The sequence below is a fragment of the Anomaloglossus baeobatrachus genome, chromosome 8 (genome assembly GCF_048569485.1).
Source record: "Anomaloglossus baeobatrachus isolate aAnoBae1 chromosome 8, aAnoBae1.hap1, whole genome shotgun sequence".
Classification (NCBI taxonomy): Eukaryota; Metazoa; Chordata; class Amphibia; order Anura; family Aromobatidae; genus Anomaloglossus; species Anomaloglossus baeobatrachus.
Genome location: NC_134360.1, coordinates 104,882,274 through 104,900,258, shown reverse-complemented (window position 1 = coordinate 104,900,258; position 17,985 = coordinate 104,882,274). Strand labels below are relative to the sequence as shown.

At 43.4% G+C, this 17,985-nt stretch overlaps 1 protein-coding gene across 1 annotated transcript; it reads left to right on the top strand.

Moving 5' to 3' along the window:
• The first annotated feature begins 1,268 nt into the window (after positions 1–1,268).
• Positions 1,269–8,957, top strand: LOC142250037 (uncharacterized). The gene is given in 5 exon segments (XM_075322098.1): positions 1,269–1,288; positions 1,746–1,843; positions 4,221–4,585; positions 4,587–5,890; positions 7,568–8,957. Coding segments are annotated over 5 exon segments (3,177 nt in total).
• The last annotated feature ends 9,028 nt before the right edge of the window (positions 8,958–17,985 follow it).

Genomic DNA, 17,985 nt, shown 5'->3' with positions numbered 1-17,985 from the left:
CTGGCTCAGCATCACAGACGGGCGCCGGGAGCGGGGACCGGGTTGCCTGGAGGACGCAGGTGAGGGAGCATGGAGGCTGTGGAGCGGGGGAACGGGGAGCGTGGCACGGGAGCGGGCAAGCGTGGCACGGGAGCCGGGGAGCGTGGCACAGGAGCCGGGGAGCGTGACACATAATTACCCGAGCCACGCCCCGCACGGATTAGCCACTCGGCCAGGCCCTGCCCCCTGCACGCATTGGCCGTTCAGCCAGACCCCGCCCCCCGCATGCATTAAATGTTTGGCCTGGCCGCGCCCCCCTCACGCATTGGACGCTCGACCTGGCCCCGCCCCCCTCACGCATTCCCCGAAGACTCCCAGGGTGACTGCTGCACCCCCGGAAGCCCACACCGGCAACCCAGCCGAGACATACCATCGTGTCGAAGCCAGTGTACGCTGGTAAACATGGTACACATCGGGTAACCATGGAAACCACTTTGCTTACTTACCCGATTGTGTACCATGGTTACCAGCGTATGCCGGCTCCCTGCCCATTAAGATCGTTGCTCTCCCGCTGTTAAACACGCTGATGCGTGCTGCACAGCAAGAGACAAACAAGCAAAAAATGAACCAGCACTGTCGCTTTGAATAGTTACTCGATGTGTACCATGGTTACTAGCTTACCCTGACTCCCAGCACACGTGTGCCGGAGCCAGCGTATACTGTTAACCAGTGTACACATTAGGTAACTATAGAAACCGCTTTGCATAGTTACCCGATGTGTACCATGGTTACTAGCTTACCCCGGCTCCCTGCCCATTCAGATCGTTGGTCTCCCGCTGTCAAACACGCTGATGCGTGCTGCACACTAGGAGACCAAGAAGCACAAAATTAACCAGCACTGTTGCTTTTCATAGTTACCTGATGTGTACCATAGTTACCAGCTTACCGACGTACGCTGGTAGCCATGGTACACAATCCTGTAACTATGGAAAGCGCTTTGCTTACTTACCCGAATGTGTCCCATGGTTACCAGCTTACCCCGGCTCCCGGCACACGTGTGCTGGAGCCGGTGTACGCTGGTAACCATGGTACACAATCAGGTAACTATGGAAAGCGCTTCGCTTACTTACCCAATTGGTTACCATGGTTACCAGCATACGACGGCTCCCTGCCCATTCAGATCGTTGGTCTCCCGCTGTCAAACACGCCGATGCATGCTGCACAGCAGGAGATCAACAAGCAAAAAATGAACCAGCACTGTCGCTTTGCATAGTTACTCAATGTGCACCATGGTTATCAGCTTAACAACGTACGCTGGTAACAATGGTACACAATCCTATAACTATGGAAAGCGCTTTGGTTTGTTATCCAATGTGTACCATGGTTACCAGCTTACCCCGGCTCACGGCACACGTGTGCAGGAGCCGGTGTACGCTGGTAACTATGGTACACATTGGGTAAATAAGCAAAGCATTTTGCATAGTTACCCGATTGTGTACCATGGTTACCAGCGTACGACGGCTCCCTGCCCATTCAAATTGATGGTCTCCCGCTGTCAAAAACGCCGATGCGTGCTGCACAGCGGAAGACCTATGAGCAAAAAATGAACCATCATTATTCAAGACCTTACCTCCCACACACTGCTACATACCTCGGTCAAAAACCAAACAAAAAAAAAAACACCTAACATTCCGCTGAATACATACTTCTTGCCTGTAGTCTACCATATCATTTGCCATGTCTTGCAATTTCGGTGTCTTTTCCAGATTACGTCTAGCACGATTTACACTGATTGCCTTACAATGGGGCCTAAACGCAAGTACACCACCGACCAGCAATGAAAAGCAGCAGCAGCAGAAAGAAGGTAACTACCACGTCAAAAACAAAGGCAAATACAACAAGAGGTCAACAGACAACGACGTGATGCGAACACTAGCACACAGCCTCCAGACCAAGACACACGTAAACAAACTGCACAATAACCCACGAGGGTACGGCTCACACACAACAGCTACACCAAGATACTCTTCAAAAAAAGGACAATAGACAAGCCTTGGAAGCACCACCTCCCGCACTTCCACCACAACAGGAGACACCACAACAAATTGAAAATGAACAGGTAAGCCAGAAAAAGAAGGGAATGGACACACACAAAAGACACATAGTACCTACCAAAATCATCCCATCTCACAAACATGTCTTGCCTCCACTGGCTCCAGTTTGCATCTGCCTGCGCAGATAAATTAATGCTCCAATGTATCCTCCATAACCCAACGCCCCCTTAGCAACGGGACAAGTACTGTCACATCAACTGCCTTACATTAGAAATGGAGGCAATTAACAACACAAAAAACTAACGAGATTTCTACCCATCTCATGCCTCGCTGTATCGTAACCCCCAAGGAAGCTCACAACACAATGATAAACACTCCCACACTTCTAGAGTTTCTCCACGTGAAACACACACACGATGCAAACCATGTAGTAACATCCTTTCAGCAACATTTGTAAAGACCTGCTCACTGCCACAGTGCAACATAGCTCTCACAGGTCAACTCAACACCTTCTCTCATGCACAGTACACTAACGAAAAAATCCTTTACTGGACTCGACAATCTAACCGTCTTATTCCATCTATCTGTCTGCCTTTCACAGCTTCACCCGAGAACACTTGACAAGCTCTGTCTTACAAGGGGTCGTTTTCGAAAATACACCAGCGAGCATGACAGAAAAATAGCAGCAGCATCAATGCAACAACAACGTCGCAACGTAGAGACACTTCAAAGAACTACCGAAAGACAAGCCAGGGATGCTGATTCACACAGACGATGTCGACACAAAGCCTCACCTAAACAAACTGCCGATAGACAAGCCCACGATGCTGAAGCTCACACACAACGTAGAAAACAAGAGACACTTCAACAAACTGCGGACAGACAAGCACAAGATGCCACAGCTCACAAACAATGTAGAAAATAAGAGACACTTCAACAAACTGCGGACAGACAAGCACAAGATGCCACAGCTCACAAACAACGTCGCCTCCAAGAGACACCACAACAAACTACTGCAAGACAAGCCCAGGATGCAGAAGCCCACAGCCAACACCGGAGCCAGGAATCCCCACCTTCCAAACTAAAAAGACAACAACAGGATCGCCTAATTCATCACAAAAGAATGCTCTACCATCTCAGCCAAACTCAACACAATATTCAACATTTTGCAGCCAGTAGAACACATAACGAAAATACAATTATTCAGCACTACTGTGGAAAGATGAATTCACTCTGCTCCAAATGCAACTCGCACAATTTTATGGATCAAAAACCAGAAGACAATCTGTTCACTCAATGCTGCCAAAAAGGGAAAATTCAGTTGCCCATACCTCAATACTCAGATCTGTTGGAGCAATTAATGAAAGGAAGTCATCCACACAGTAAAAATTTTATGGACAATATCCGAAGCATCAACAGTTCACATGCGTTTGCTTCATTTGGGGCCAATATTGCACCGCCCCCAGGATTTGGCCCGTATTGTTTTAAATTCATGGTCAAATTTACCACTGCACAGGGACACTTCATCCAGAAATGGGCCATTCTCCAAAATATACTTAATTATACATCTTGGATCCAAATGAGGCAACAGAACAACGGCTGACTGTTCACGAAAACAAAAAGTGTAATACTGAAATGATGCATCAAATTGCACAACTTTTACAACAAATCAACCCATTTGCAGCTGCATATCGCATGCTAAAAAACGTAGAAGCTGAAAAGGAACAGAGGGCTATCACATATGGAACTACAATGCCTTCTATTGTCATGGCCATTAAACACGAACGTGGACAAGATCCATGACGATACAACAAACCACGCATTAGTGAGGTCGCAGTAGTTTTCCAAAACGATGATGGAGAGCCTCCTTTTAACAGGGATATATGAGTTCATCTTCACCCAGACAAAAACAACCCTTTACTTCCTAAAACACAGCGGATTAGCATTTTACACAGCAACCTTGATGCTCTTCTGTATCCGCTTTTCTTTCCAAGAGGTGATCAAGGCTGGCATGAAAAACCTACAACAACAAGGCACTACAAGAAGAATTACACAACTGCAATACTACAGTTTTCAACTCTCTGTCCACAATCACTTTAATACAATTTTAAACGGTGGAAAACTAACACAACAGTACATAGTAGACGCATATGTTAAAATAGAAGCAAATCGCCTGAATTACATAAGAAAAAAAGAAAAAAATCCTCAAAGTAGAAGACTACTGTGTTCTTCAAGAACATTTGCAACAACGATCAATTGAAAAGGGAATACCTATTGGCAAAACAGTTATTCTCCCATCCTCATTTGAAGGAAGCCCCCTCAACATGCAACAACGTTATCACGATGCAATGGCAATAGTCACTAAGTATGGAAAACCAGACATTTTTGTTACCATAACCTGTAATCCCAAATGGGTTGAAATCACCGAGCATCTGGAACCATGGCAACAAGTAGAACATACGCCTGACTTAGTTGCATGCATATTTCGGCTAAAATTAAAAAGCATTTTACAAGACATCAAAAATGGCCTGTTTGGAACAGTCATAGGAATTTGTCCATGTCATCAAGTTTCAAAAAAGAGGTCTCCCACATGCACATATTCTCCTTATCTTAGACACCAATTCAAAGATTCACACCAAGGAAGACATCGACAACGTAGTATGGGTTGAAATTCCTAACCAACAACAATATCCAGAGCTCTATGACATTGTAGTGTCTCATATGGTTCATGGCCCATGCGGAGTTCTTAATCCAGCAAGTCCATGCATGCAAAACGGAAAATGTACTAAAAAGTTTCCAAAGGACTTAAAACAGCACACTGTTAAAGATTAAGATGGCTACCCATCATACCGACGACAAGATATTGAGAACATTGTTCACAAAAATAAACATATCAATAACTCATGGATAGTCCCATACAACCCATATCTACTAAAACGCTACAACTGTCACATCAACATGGAAATCTGCGGTTCAATCAAAAGTGTAAAATATCTTTTTAAGTACATCTACAAAAGCCATGACAAAGCTAATGTCGAAATCCAACAGAAAACTCTGAACCATGATGAATCTTCAACTTTTGTGGACTCAAGATATGTCATTGCTCCCGAAGCTGCGTGGCGAATATTTGCCTTTCCAATGCATTCACAGTCCCATGCCATTATACATTTAGCTATTCATTTACCACATCAACAACAACTTTATTTCTTTGAAGATGCTATAGTCAAAGATGTGTCCAAAACTTTAACCACAACCTCAACATTACTAGAATGGTTTTTGCTAAACCAACAGGATGAAAATGCAAGGCAATATTTGTATCGAGAGATTCCAGAGCATTATGTTTGGAAAAAAACTTGGAATCCAAGACTACGTGGAGTAAGCACAATAATTGGACGCATGTATACTGTTAGTCTCAAAGATCAAGAAAGATATTGCCTTCGCCTCTTACTACTGCATGTCAGAGGAACTACAAGTTATAACCATTTAAAAACCGTTAATGGAGTATTGCATGACACATTTAAAGCTGCAGCTTTGGCTTTGGGACTTCTATTTGATGATACGGTTTGGAAACTTACTTTACAAGACGCAGTCACCCTACATATGCCTAAGCAACTTCGTGAATTGTTTGCCTACATCTGCGTGTTTGGCCCCCCTACAAACCCTGATCAACTTTGGACACTTTTCAAGGAAAATCTAATTGAAGATTACTGCTTACGTCTTCACAACCAAACTGGTCATTGTTGCAAATGTGAAGCTTACGCCATGCAAGATATCCAAAATATTTTACTACTACATGGAAAGACGTTTGCTGACTTTAATTTGCCACACCCTGAAATACAACTTCCACAAGCTCCGCAGTATAATGAAGCTTCAGAATTAGGCTATGTTCGCACGTTGCGTTTTTTTCCGCGTTTCTGCAGCGTTTTTAGCAGCAGCGTTTTTGCACTAAAACGCATGCGTTTTTGATTGCCAGCAAAGTCTATGGGAAAAGCAGAAATCCTGTCTGCACTTTGCTTTTTTTTCAGCAGCGTTTAATTTGCATATTTGTGGTCAAAAACCATGCGGAAAAAGAAGCAGCATGTCAGTTGTTTTTGCCATTTCTGCAGCCTTTCCTTAACATTGGAGTCAATGAGAAATGGCAAAATGCAACCAAAAGCACAATTCCTGCGTTTTTCATGCTTTTTACCTGCTTTTCCACTGCGTTTTTGTCTCCAAAAACGCATGCTTTTCTGGCCAAAAATTAAAGGGTTCTAATGTTCCTTTACACACACACAATAACCGAAAATTTAAATGCTAAAAAAAATAATAAACTTTACCTATTTTTCTGTTAAAATGTGCATAACCGCTATTATTTCATTAAAATTGATAATTTTTCATATAGCCTTATTAAAAGTTAATTGTATTCTTTTTTTCTCTTTTTTCATTCTTTTTGACTATTTCAACTTTATTTCTCAGTGTCTTGATATACAAAACGCATCTGCAGAAACGCAGGTAAAAAGCGCTGAAAACGCACTAAAAACACGGTAAATACGCATGCGTTTTTAGCGCTAAAAAATGGTCAAAAGCCATTTGGTCAAAAACCAAGGGAAGGAAAACGTGCAGAATAAACTGCAGGTACTCCGACGCAACGTGCGGACATAGCCTTATTGTTAGCAACAGAGCTGAGAATCTCCTTAAGGCTATGTCCGCACGTTGCGTCGGAGTACCTGCAGTTTATTCTGCACGTTTTCCTTCCCTTGGTTTTTGACCAAATGGCTTTTGACCATTTTTTAGCGCTAAAAACGCATGCGTATTTACCGCGTTTTTAGTGCGTTTTCACCGCTTTTTACCTGCGTTTTCACCTGCGTTTCTGCAGATGCGTTTTGTATATCAAGACACTGAGAAATAAAGTTGAAATAGTCAAAAAGAATGAAAAAAGAGAAAAAAAGAATACAATTAACTTTTAATAAGGCTATATGAAAAATTATCAATTTTAATGAAATAATAGCGGTTATGCACATTTTAACAGAAAAATAGGTAAAGTTTATTATTTTTTAGCATTTAAATTTTCGGTTATTGTGTGTGTGTAAAGGAACATTAGAACCCTTTAATTTTTGGCCAGAAAAGCATGCGTTTTTGGAGACAAAAACGCAGTGGAAAAGCAGGTAAAAAGCATGAAAAACGCAGGAATTGTGCTTTTGGTTGCATTTTGCCATTTCTCATTGACTCCAATGTTAAGGAAACGCTGCAGAAATGGCAAAAACAACTGACATGCTGCTTCTTTTTCAGCATGGTTTTTGACCACAAATATGCAAATTAAACGCTGCTGAAAAAAAAGCAAAGTGCAGACAGGATTTCTGCTTTTCCCATAGACTTTGCTGGCAATCAAAAACGCATGCGTTTTAGCGCAAAAACGCATGCATTTTAGCGCAAAAACGCATGCATTTTAGCGCAAAAACGCTGCTGCTAAAACGCTGCAGAAACGCGGAAAAAAACGCAACGTGCGAACATAGCCTTAATGAACAACAACAAATTGCATATGACACCATTGTAAGCGCCATTCAAAACCAAGCAAATGTACACCCAAAATGCTTCTTTATTGACGGTCCCGGAGGAAGCAGCAAAACATACATTTATGATGTTTTAATACATCACGTCAGAGGGTTGGGAAAACAAGTGTTGACATCCGCTACAACATGGATTGCAGCAAACCTTTTAAACGAAGGTCGCACTATGCATTCACTATTTGACATCCCAGTTCCAGTCAACGAAATATCCCTTTCACGAATCAAACAAGACACAGTAGCAGGAAAACTTTTACACAATGCAAGTCTTTTAATACTTGACGAATGCACTATGGCCTCCAAATATGCTTTGACCTTAATTGACAGACTTCTACGTGAAGTAATGACCACAAAGGTAGCAGAAAAAAATGTAATTCCCTTTGGTGGAAAAGTGTTTGTTATTGGGGGAGATTTTCGACAATGCCTTCCAGTTATACCAAGTGGAACAAGAACAGATATTATTGAGTCCAGCTTAAAAATGTCAGAACTTTGGAAAAACTTTACCAAACTCCAACTAATTAACAACATGCGATCTACTGATCCAAATTACAGCCAATGGCTTCTGAAACTTGGTAACGGTGAACTTACCAATCAATATAACCTTGGAGAAGACATTATAGAAATACCTGAAGACATGTTGTGTAAAGACTGCATTGTAACTGAGGTTTTTGGACAACGTTTTAACATTGATGTTAACGACAAATCCAGTGTTAACAAAGCCTCTTCCTATGCAATTCTCTGTGCCAAAAATGAAGACGTTACTCTGCTAAATTCCCATGTAATGGATCGCATGCCAGGTGAATATAAGTTGTACAAAAGTGATGATTCAATCGATGTAGACAATGAAGATGAACGTGAACATTATCCCATTGAATTTTTAAACAGTGTAACGCCATCAGGAATGCCAACCCACATACTTAAACTTAAAATTGGAACCATCGTGATGTTGCTCCGGAATCTAAACACCAAACAAGGACTATGTAATGGAACGCGCCTTATTGTGACTGGAATGTATTCACACCTTATTCAAGCAAGAGTCATCACTGGATCAGCTAAAGACAAGGAAGTGTTAATTCCACGCCTTGATATATGTCCTTCAGACACTCACCTTCCGTTTAAACTTCGCCGTTGTCAGTTTCCCCTAAAACCCGCATTTGCCATGACAATAAACATGTCCCAAGGCCAAACTCTACACCGTGTTGGCATATATCTACCTAAACCAGTTTTTGGCCATGGGCAACTGTACGTTGCATTTTCAAGAGTGACAATGAGATCCAACGTCAAAGTGCAAGTTGTTGACACCCCTTTACAAGGAAAGTTACTTAAAGAGAGTGAAAAGGTCTTCACACAAAATGTGGTGTATAAAAATATTTTTACTTAACTTTACACTGTTCATAGCCTTCTTTCATTACAAGCCATGGACATAATTAAACATTAGACTCATCGATTAAAACTGTTCCTTCTAGACACAATCGGCTTTTCCTGATTTAAAGACAACCTTTCTCCAATGATATTTTAATCTAAGATTTTAATTTTAATTTCCCCCTTCCCCTTGCTGATTTCCCTTTCTTTTCTTTACTTTTCTCCCTTTTCTGTTTTCTTTTCTGTTCTTTTATAGGCCCTATAGAGTTAAGAATTATATGATATATTTTAAACAATTGTTTGTTAATATTAATAACCGATCATAAAAATATTTTACATGAACTAAATAAGCAGGAATGTTTTCCCAACCTCTTCCCGTATTACCCACTTACCTCATTCTTCCCCTGCTTTCTCCCCTAATAAAATATTCTTACCCCTCTCATCCCTCCCATCCTTTCATTTTCCTCTCATATAAAATAAAATTATAAGCATTTATAGTATATGAAATATATGTATTGAAAGTTTGAAGCCAATTCATTATGTAATAAATTATTGAAAATAAAACTGTTTCTTCTATTTGTCATTTTTAAACCAATAAACAATTATAAGCATACTAAATTAAAGCTAACCCATCCAGTCCATCCATTACCTTATTATTCAATCTGCTAACCTGCATACACATTCTAGACTACCCGATACGTTAGAATCGGGCCACCTTCTAGTTAGTATATATATGTCCTGTATCAGGTTCAGGATTTATGAAGCTAGTTCTAGCCTTTCTATATTTGTTGGAATTTAGAAACACTCTAGTAGACACAGGAGTGTTTTTTTCTTCACCTCCAAGTGTTAGTTTGTGTGTCATGGTCCTCCCTGAGTTTTTGCAATAGGTCCCCGAGGGGACCTTAGTAATTTGAGATCTATTTAAATTGTTTCCAGGGTTATTGGAATTATGTGACAAGGGGGTGGGGTTAGAAACCGGACGATTAATTATTTGTGTAGAGTAATTTTTTTCTGGTGTTTTTTGGACCCTTATTAGCCCCAAAATATACTCCACGGGATTGAGTACTTTGATGGGAGCTGCTGACATTTTCCTCCACCTCACCTCCAACCCTGGGGTTCACTTTAACATATTTCCTGCTGTGATCCCATGATGGAGCCTGGGGGGAGTTGTAATCCTGTCTGTCCCTATTAAGTTTTTTTGCTTTCTTTGAAATTAAATCACCTTCATATTTTGTGAGTCTTTCCGTTAGTGCTAAATTTATTCCCTTATATTCTGGTGTGTTGGAGTATTTTTTCAAATCCTCCTTAGTTTTCTGAATATTTAGCAGAGCGGCTCCAGCCAATTTATCCCTTTTAGTGATTAGTAATTTAACCATACCATTTGAACAATCTATCATAAAATCATCCCAGTCCTTAGTAAAACATTCATCATGGGGAAACGAGGAGGTAAACGGCATTCTTAGTCCCATTGGTATGATCTTTTCCTTCAGATATTGTTTTAAGAAAAAAGTATCAATTTTCTGATTAATCTCTATTTTAGATTGATCCTCAAACTTAAGGAACAAGTCCGTCATAGTGTTCAGGGCTGTTTTAGATAGACCAGAGTCCGTAAAAGCTGTTAACTCAGGTGGCTCAGCGTCACAGGAACCAATGATTTTTGACATAAGCACATGTCGGATTGAGTCTCTTATTTGAAAATTCCATAGTAGAATAATGGGGAGATTTATTTTACAATTGTACGTGGGTATCAAAAGTTCATTCAATTGTCCTTATTCAGTTTATGAATTAAAAGTTCATGCAGTTGTCCTTATTTAGTTTATAAAGATTAATCTCTTAGTCCAGTCCGTACAGTTTGCTGCTCCTCAAAAAAACGGATACCTGGATCCTCAGGCTCAGAGCCTGTATACTGTGCAGAAAAAGAGAGGAGAGAGGGCGCTCCTGTGTGGAACCGTAAAAACAATAGCTAAAGTGTAATATAATTCTTTAAAAAGGTGGATGTTAACAGCTATCTGGAATTCTCCAGTAGTCATCTTCCCACGTGGGTTAGAAATATTCCCTACGGCCAGTATTGGCGTATCAGGAAAAACTGCACCAATACAGACTCTTTTAGAACTGAAGCCAAGATATTAAAAACTAGATTTGCCAGTAAAGGATACCCCAAAAAAAAATTCTAGTTGATGCCTTCCGAAAAAGCATATAACTTGACCAGAAGAAATATCTGGCCATGATTGATGAGAAAATGCTTAGGTCCCCTAGAGAAGGAGGAAGGGGGCTGGTACTAGCTATGAGAGCTGTTTGGTAACCACCTACAGGGACTCCTATAAACAAGTGAAAGAATTAGTGGGTAAACAATGGAATATTTTGAGGAGTGACATGGTTCTTTTGGAAATCCTACCCACCCAACCCCGAGTCATATTCAGAAGGAGTAGGAACCTCAAGAATTTGATTGCCCCCAGTAAAATTTCACATGTCGAAACTTTGGTGCCAGAAAACAGGGCAGGTTTAACAAAACAGGTAGGAAATTTTTGCTGTGGCCAACCCAGATGCCTGTGCTGTAAATCGTTAACCCAGGGTATACGATGGTTTAAATCTAACATCACGGGGGAGCATTTTCCAATTGAACACTTTCTAAACTGCAATACATCATATGTCATCTATTTATTAGAATGTCCGTGCGGCCTACAATATGTGGGCCGTACTACACAAATGATACACAATAGACTGAACAGCCATCGATATAACATTCGCCATGGTACAATCACTCACAGTTTGTCAAAATATTTCCTACTGGAACACGATAAAGATAAGGATAATTTTAGAACAGTGATTGTCGAGCAAATTCTGGCAGATAGTAATGACAGATATTGGAAATTGGTAGAACGAGAATCGTTTTGGATTTTCAAATTGGCCACACTACACCCAGAAGGCCTCAACATTATGACGTAATGTATAAAATAATGGTAATTTAATTCTAAATTTTTTAAAAAATTATTTGACCCCTCGGCTAATCAATTAGTTGATCATGGAGGTTGGGGAGTGGTACAACATCAAATTTTTGGACGGTTGAGACTTCATAAATTTCATATGGTTCATTCATATACATCTTCATAACAGTTTCCCTTAACTGGTTTCATACAAAGGATAAGTGCCCTTTGTGGGATCCAATAATTATTATTAATATTTTGAGAACAGAAGAAGGTTCATTATTACTAGAACCACTGTTTCTAATCTTAATTTAATCTATTTTATCATTTTTTAGTGAATACAATTTAATATATCACCATTATTTATTATTTATTATATGTAAATTTATCCTGCTACCAATCATGATGTAATTCAATTGTATCACTTTCAATTTATTAGCTGTTGACATAATGCTTTTTTAATGTATATTTAACTGATCTTTGAAATCCCCCTATTTTTATGGATTTTTATCTCCCTTTTTTTTTCTTCCTTTTTTCTTCTTTTTCTTTTGGGCAGGATGTAATTAATTAGTCAATTGATCAATTATTTTAATTGACAAGCCTTTTTGAGTTTCTAATCTATTGTTGTAAATGCCTCCGCATATATAGATCTATCAGTATGTTCATTTTCTGCTACCTGAGGAAGGGGGAGGTCATACCCCCGAAACGCGTTGTGGCTTTATAATAATCCAATAAAAGAACTTATATTTTCACAACTTCCTATAGCCATCTCACCTCCAGTCGGGGCAGCGCAGCCAACACCGTGTTTTTTTTTCCTATTGCATTGTATTCTACATCTCCCATTGGAAGCCCACGGGGCTGCTGCAGCCAGATCAGGAGGTGGCTATTCTCCACTGACGCTGGAACACGGGGCTGGTTCTTCACCGTCACCGGAATCACGCGACCATTCGGTTTGGAGGAGGAACTGCTATCCGCAGCTGGTCCAACGGCTCTGCTTTGCACGTGTCCGTGGATCGCTTCAGCGGCTACGCAGGCGAGAACTCCAGCAGGACTGACAGGACAGGATGCCGACGGTAAGGAACGGTGAGCCTTGGAAATCCCGTCAGCATCTTTACCAGTGTTGTACCTGCTGTACAAAACTATCATGTGAGTGTATTATATTACACTTTATCTATTGTTTTTATGGTTCCACACAGGAGCGCCCTCTCTCCTCTCTTTTTCTGCACAGTATACAGGCTCTGAGCCTCAGGATCCGGGTATCCATTTTTTTGAGGAGCAGCAAACTGTACGGACTGGACTAAGAGATTAATCTTTATAATGGATGGATGGATGTGGCCCCTCTTATAGTGCCCCCACAAAGTGAAATGATGATATGGTGCAGGGCAGCTGTAGGCTCCCATGGACAGGATTACCAGGCAGTGGTAGAGCCCCTGCCCTCAGAGCATTGGCCCACCGTGTTTACGGCCAGGGGGGTAGTCGATGTCCGGAGGGGAAGAGTGCCCGTGTGAGTGTTGAATTGTGGGGAAGAGGAGGTCACACTACCCAGATAAGCCACCATAGCCAAGCTGTTCGTAGAAAATGCAGATGACATCCATGCAGCGGGTTCCTGAAACACGCCTAGTCAGTTTCCCGGTGACAGCCTCCAGGGACTGGTAGAGAAGTGTCAGGAATTACATGTTTTCACTGACTCTACACCTGCACATCATAAACAAGGGGTCTACAGGGTTGTCCAGGAGTATGAGCAGGTCTTTAGTAAACACCCATTGGATTTTGGGAGGATAAAAGGGGTACAACATCACATACCCACAGGCACTCCCCCACCTATCAAGGAGTGGTATAGGCCCATACCACCTGCCCATTACCAATGTGCCAAAGATATGCTCAGAAGCATGAAGGAAGCAGGTGTAATCCGTGACAGTTACAGCCCCTGGGCCGCCCCACTGGTACTTGTGAGGAAAAAGGAGGGTACTTTGAGAATTACCTACAAATGAATAAGATCACACACAAGGATGCCTACCCCTTGCCCCGTATTGAGGAATCGTTGGCTGCCCTGAAGTCTGCTACTTACTTTTCTACTCTTGATCTCACCAGCGGGTATTGGCAGGTGGCTGTTGCCGAGGAAGACCGGGAGAAAACCCCGTTCGCTACCCCGATGGGACTGTGTGAATTCAACAGTATGCCGTTCGGGCTGTGCAACGCACCGGGGACGTTCCAGAGGCTGATGGAGTGCTGCTTGGGTCACTGCAACTTCGAAACGGTCTTGCTGTATCAGGACGACGTCATTGTCTACTCCAAGACGTATACAGTACTTGGGGCATGTGGTTAGTGCCGAAGGTGTGGCACCAAACCCTGAGAAAATCACAGCTATACAGAACTGGCCAAGGCCCACCACCGTCAGGGAAGTGCGGCAATTCCTGGGCCTGATGGGATACTACCGAAGGTTCGTCAGGGGGTACACACAGATGGCGGCCCCCTTGCAGGATCTTCTGGTGGGTCAAACTGTGCATGGCAAGTCCTCAGGACCTCCGTTCCGGTGGGGTAAGGAACAAGAAGATTCCTTTGAGCGGATGAAGTCTGTCCTAACTGGGGACGAAATCCTGGCATATCCCGACTACAGTCTCCCGTTTATAGTGTATACAGATGCCAGTAACGTGGGACTCTGAGCTGTCCTGTCCCAGGTGCAGAAGGGCAAGGAGAAGGTGATAACCTACGCTAGTCAGAAGCTGATGCCCACAAGGAGCCCGGAGAATTATAGCTCTTTCAAGCTGGATTTCCTGGCACTCCATACGGGCACAGCCCATGAGGCCATCACAGAAAGGTTTAAGCACTACCTTGCTGCTGCCAAGTTTACTGTATACACGGACAATAATTCGTTGACTCATCTGGATACGGCAAACCTGGGAGCCTTGGAACAGCACTGGGTCACAAGGTTGGCAAATTACGATTTTGTTATAAAGTACAGGGCTGGTCGCAAGAACACCAAAGCTGATGCACTGTCCAGGATGCCCCATCTGTTCGATGATGAGAGGGATGAAGATGACCTGGAAGAGATTGAATTGCCTGCGTTCCATCAACCACTTCTGTGGAGCAGCCTCGACCATGTACCCATCAGCAAGAAATGACCTTTGACCCATTGCCTCACCATGGCTGGCAGGAAGCCCAGGATAGGGACCCTGCAATCAGATTAGTCAAGGCATTGCTGGCCAAAGCTGATGCCCGAATTGAACCAGGCGCCCCAGAGGAAGCCAGAAAATTGTGTCAAGTTCGGAGTCAGCTTTATCTTCACCAAGGCAAGTTGTGCAGGAGCTTGACCAACCCCAAGACCCATGAGAGGATCTTCCAGATCGTTATACCCCGGGCGTATGTCCCAATAGTGCTAGAGGTGTACCATGATGGAGCCGGGCACTTTAGATGGAAGAAGCTGGAGATGTTGCTGAGAAGTCGCTTCTACTGGATAGGAATGAGGGATTCCATAGAAGCCTGGTGTAGGAATTGCGGTCCTTGCGCCTTGAGAAGGCAGGATGGCACCAGTCAGCGAGCACCATTTCAGCCGATTGTCACCAAGCAGCATCTGGAGATTGTAGCTCTTGACCATGTCAAATTGACCCCCAGCAGGAGTGGGTATACATATGAACTCACAATGGTCGACCATTACTCACGGTTCTTGGTGGTAGTACCCGTTAAAGATCTGACTGCCAGCACCGCGGCAAAGATGTTCCAGGCACACTTCTGTAGGCCGCATGGATACCCTGATCGAGTCCTTACGGATCAAGGCCCTGCATTCAAGGCTGAAATCTTCCAGGAGTTCTGCAGTCTGTACGGCTGCAAAAAGATACGCGCCACACCCTATGATGCGCAGACGAATGGGATGTGTGAGGAGATGAACCACCTAGTGATCAATCTGTTGAAAACCCTTCCTCTTGAGGAGCGGAACCAGTGGCCTGAAAAACTACCAGACCTTGTGGACATCTATAACAACATCCCGGTGGGATCCACCAAGTGTATCCCAGCTTATATGATGAGAGTTGGCCTGGAAGACTTCCCGTGGACTTGGAGATGGAGGTGGAATTGCCCAAAACCTACGTGCCCGGAGCGGATTGGGACTCGCGTCACCAGATCCAGCACAAACAGATTCAGAAGTGCGTTGAAGAGAGCTTGAATCAAACCCGGGAACGGCAAGAAAGAAACTTTAGCAAGCAAGCAAAAGCAACCCCCTTCGCCCCCGGTGAGATTGTACTAAAAAGGAAGAGAAAGCTACACAAACTAGATGATCAGTGTGAAAAGGAGCTATATGTGGTACAGCCATCCAACTTTGATAACAAGAAGACCTGCCTAATCAGTAAGGATCAAGAAAGGACCACGGCTACGGTATCCCAAGTCCCAAGACCATCTGAAGAAGTGCCCAGAACCCTTAAGGGTGGCAGATGAACCTCAGCCTCAGCCTCAAGTGGTGGAAGGAAAGAAGAGGATGATCCGTACCATCCTAGGTGACTTTCCGGAAGATTGGCCTATGCAGAATGGAGCAGTAATAGTCCCTGTGTTAACATTCCCACAACCCGTGGAAGAACCAGAACAGGAAAGGCTTACTGACACTGCACCCACTCCAGCACCTAGATTAGCGCCTGTAGCCTTGCCACGCACACGTAGGGTACTACCAGCTACACCCAACACTGAAGGCGAGGAACCTGTAGAGAGTATTGCTATGCCACCAGAGGGGGATGAGGATCTAGAGTTGAGGAGGTCAACTCATGCTAAGTTTGGTCAGACCCCGCGGAGGTATCGGGAACAATGCTAGCGGTACCAGTAATGTTTAATGTTGTAACAGAAATTGCTAGGTATCAGTGTTTCATTTGTTATTTTCCAAAGTGTATTATTTTTCATATAGAAAATGTTAGACGATAAGCACTTAATCAACAAGGTTTAAATGAATGGAAGAAGTTACCAGATTGTCGAGAAGATTCTTTATAGTGTGTACCCCGGTACATGGACTTCGTTAATTATATATAGTAAAAATGGACCACGGTCACAGGACTGGTTGTGACCAACACGAACTTGTGTTTTTGTAAATAGTTGCACCTCCTGTGCCCACCAGAGTCGTCTATCACAACGCCCGGGACCTTAACCTGGTCACGGACCCACAATAGGTTTGAAGGGGGTCAGGTTGTTTGGGTGGCGGGTTAATGGGATCCGGGACATTGGGCCTGGACTGTTGCAGGAAAAGGCTGCAATGGAGCAGGTTGAGCCTCCGCTACTACTGAAACCGGTAGCATTCCATCGATGGAAAGATGAACTCACAAAGTTTCCCGTAACGTTTAAGTAGCCAGCCTCCCTAATTGTGTACAGAAAAATGTTTCTTTTTTCTACTTCGCAGTTTTAAAAAAAAACAAAAAAAACCCTCTGATGTCCTGTAGCTCGGGAACGAGCTACGTTTAACCAAGGGGGAATGTGATGCCCTGGGCTATCAAGTCGTCATAGGGTATTGTGCAATCTGCCCTTCTGTGCAATATCCACCTCCTCCTTGGTTACGGGTCCCTAAAATAGCTATTCAAAATACTAGGACACTCTGCACCACACCCACCAGACACACCAGTGGACAGCCTGAGTGGAATACGGTCTCCCACTTGGGGGGTTGGTTATGGGGAGGTCAGGAGTGTCAGGAGTAGGCCAGTGTAGTGTTGGAAGTGAAGGAGAGAGTAGCTCAGGAGCTGGGCTCCTTGGAAGTACTAGGTAGCAGACGTTGGTCTGGGCCTGGTAGGAGCTGGACCCTGAGTCGCAGGGGATCATGACAGGGGCACGGTATTGTCGTGGAGGACAGCCGGCGGCCTTGTACCATCACCAGGCTGGGACCAGGGCATGACGGGGTATGTGGACCCTAGGTCAGGGAGTAGCTTCAGGCAACCTAACAATTTACCCGACGAGAACGGAGCCTTCAAGATCCGCTCTCCACCCGCTCCAACGAGGGGGATTGCGCAATGAGGGGGATAAGACTTTCCATTAAAACAGTGCAGGAAATCCCAAGCATGAACCCTGAGAGCAAGCTCCCTCAGTTAGCCACACTGGGGAGCAGGACCTGATTAATTTCAAGCTATAGGGGCCAACTAAGAAGAGAACAAGGTGTCAAGG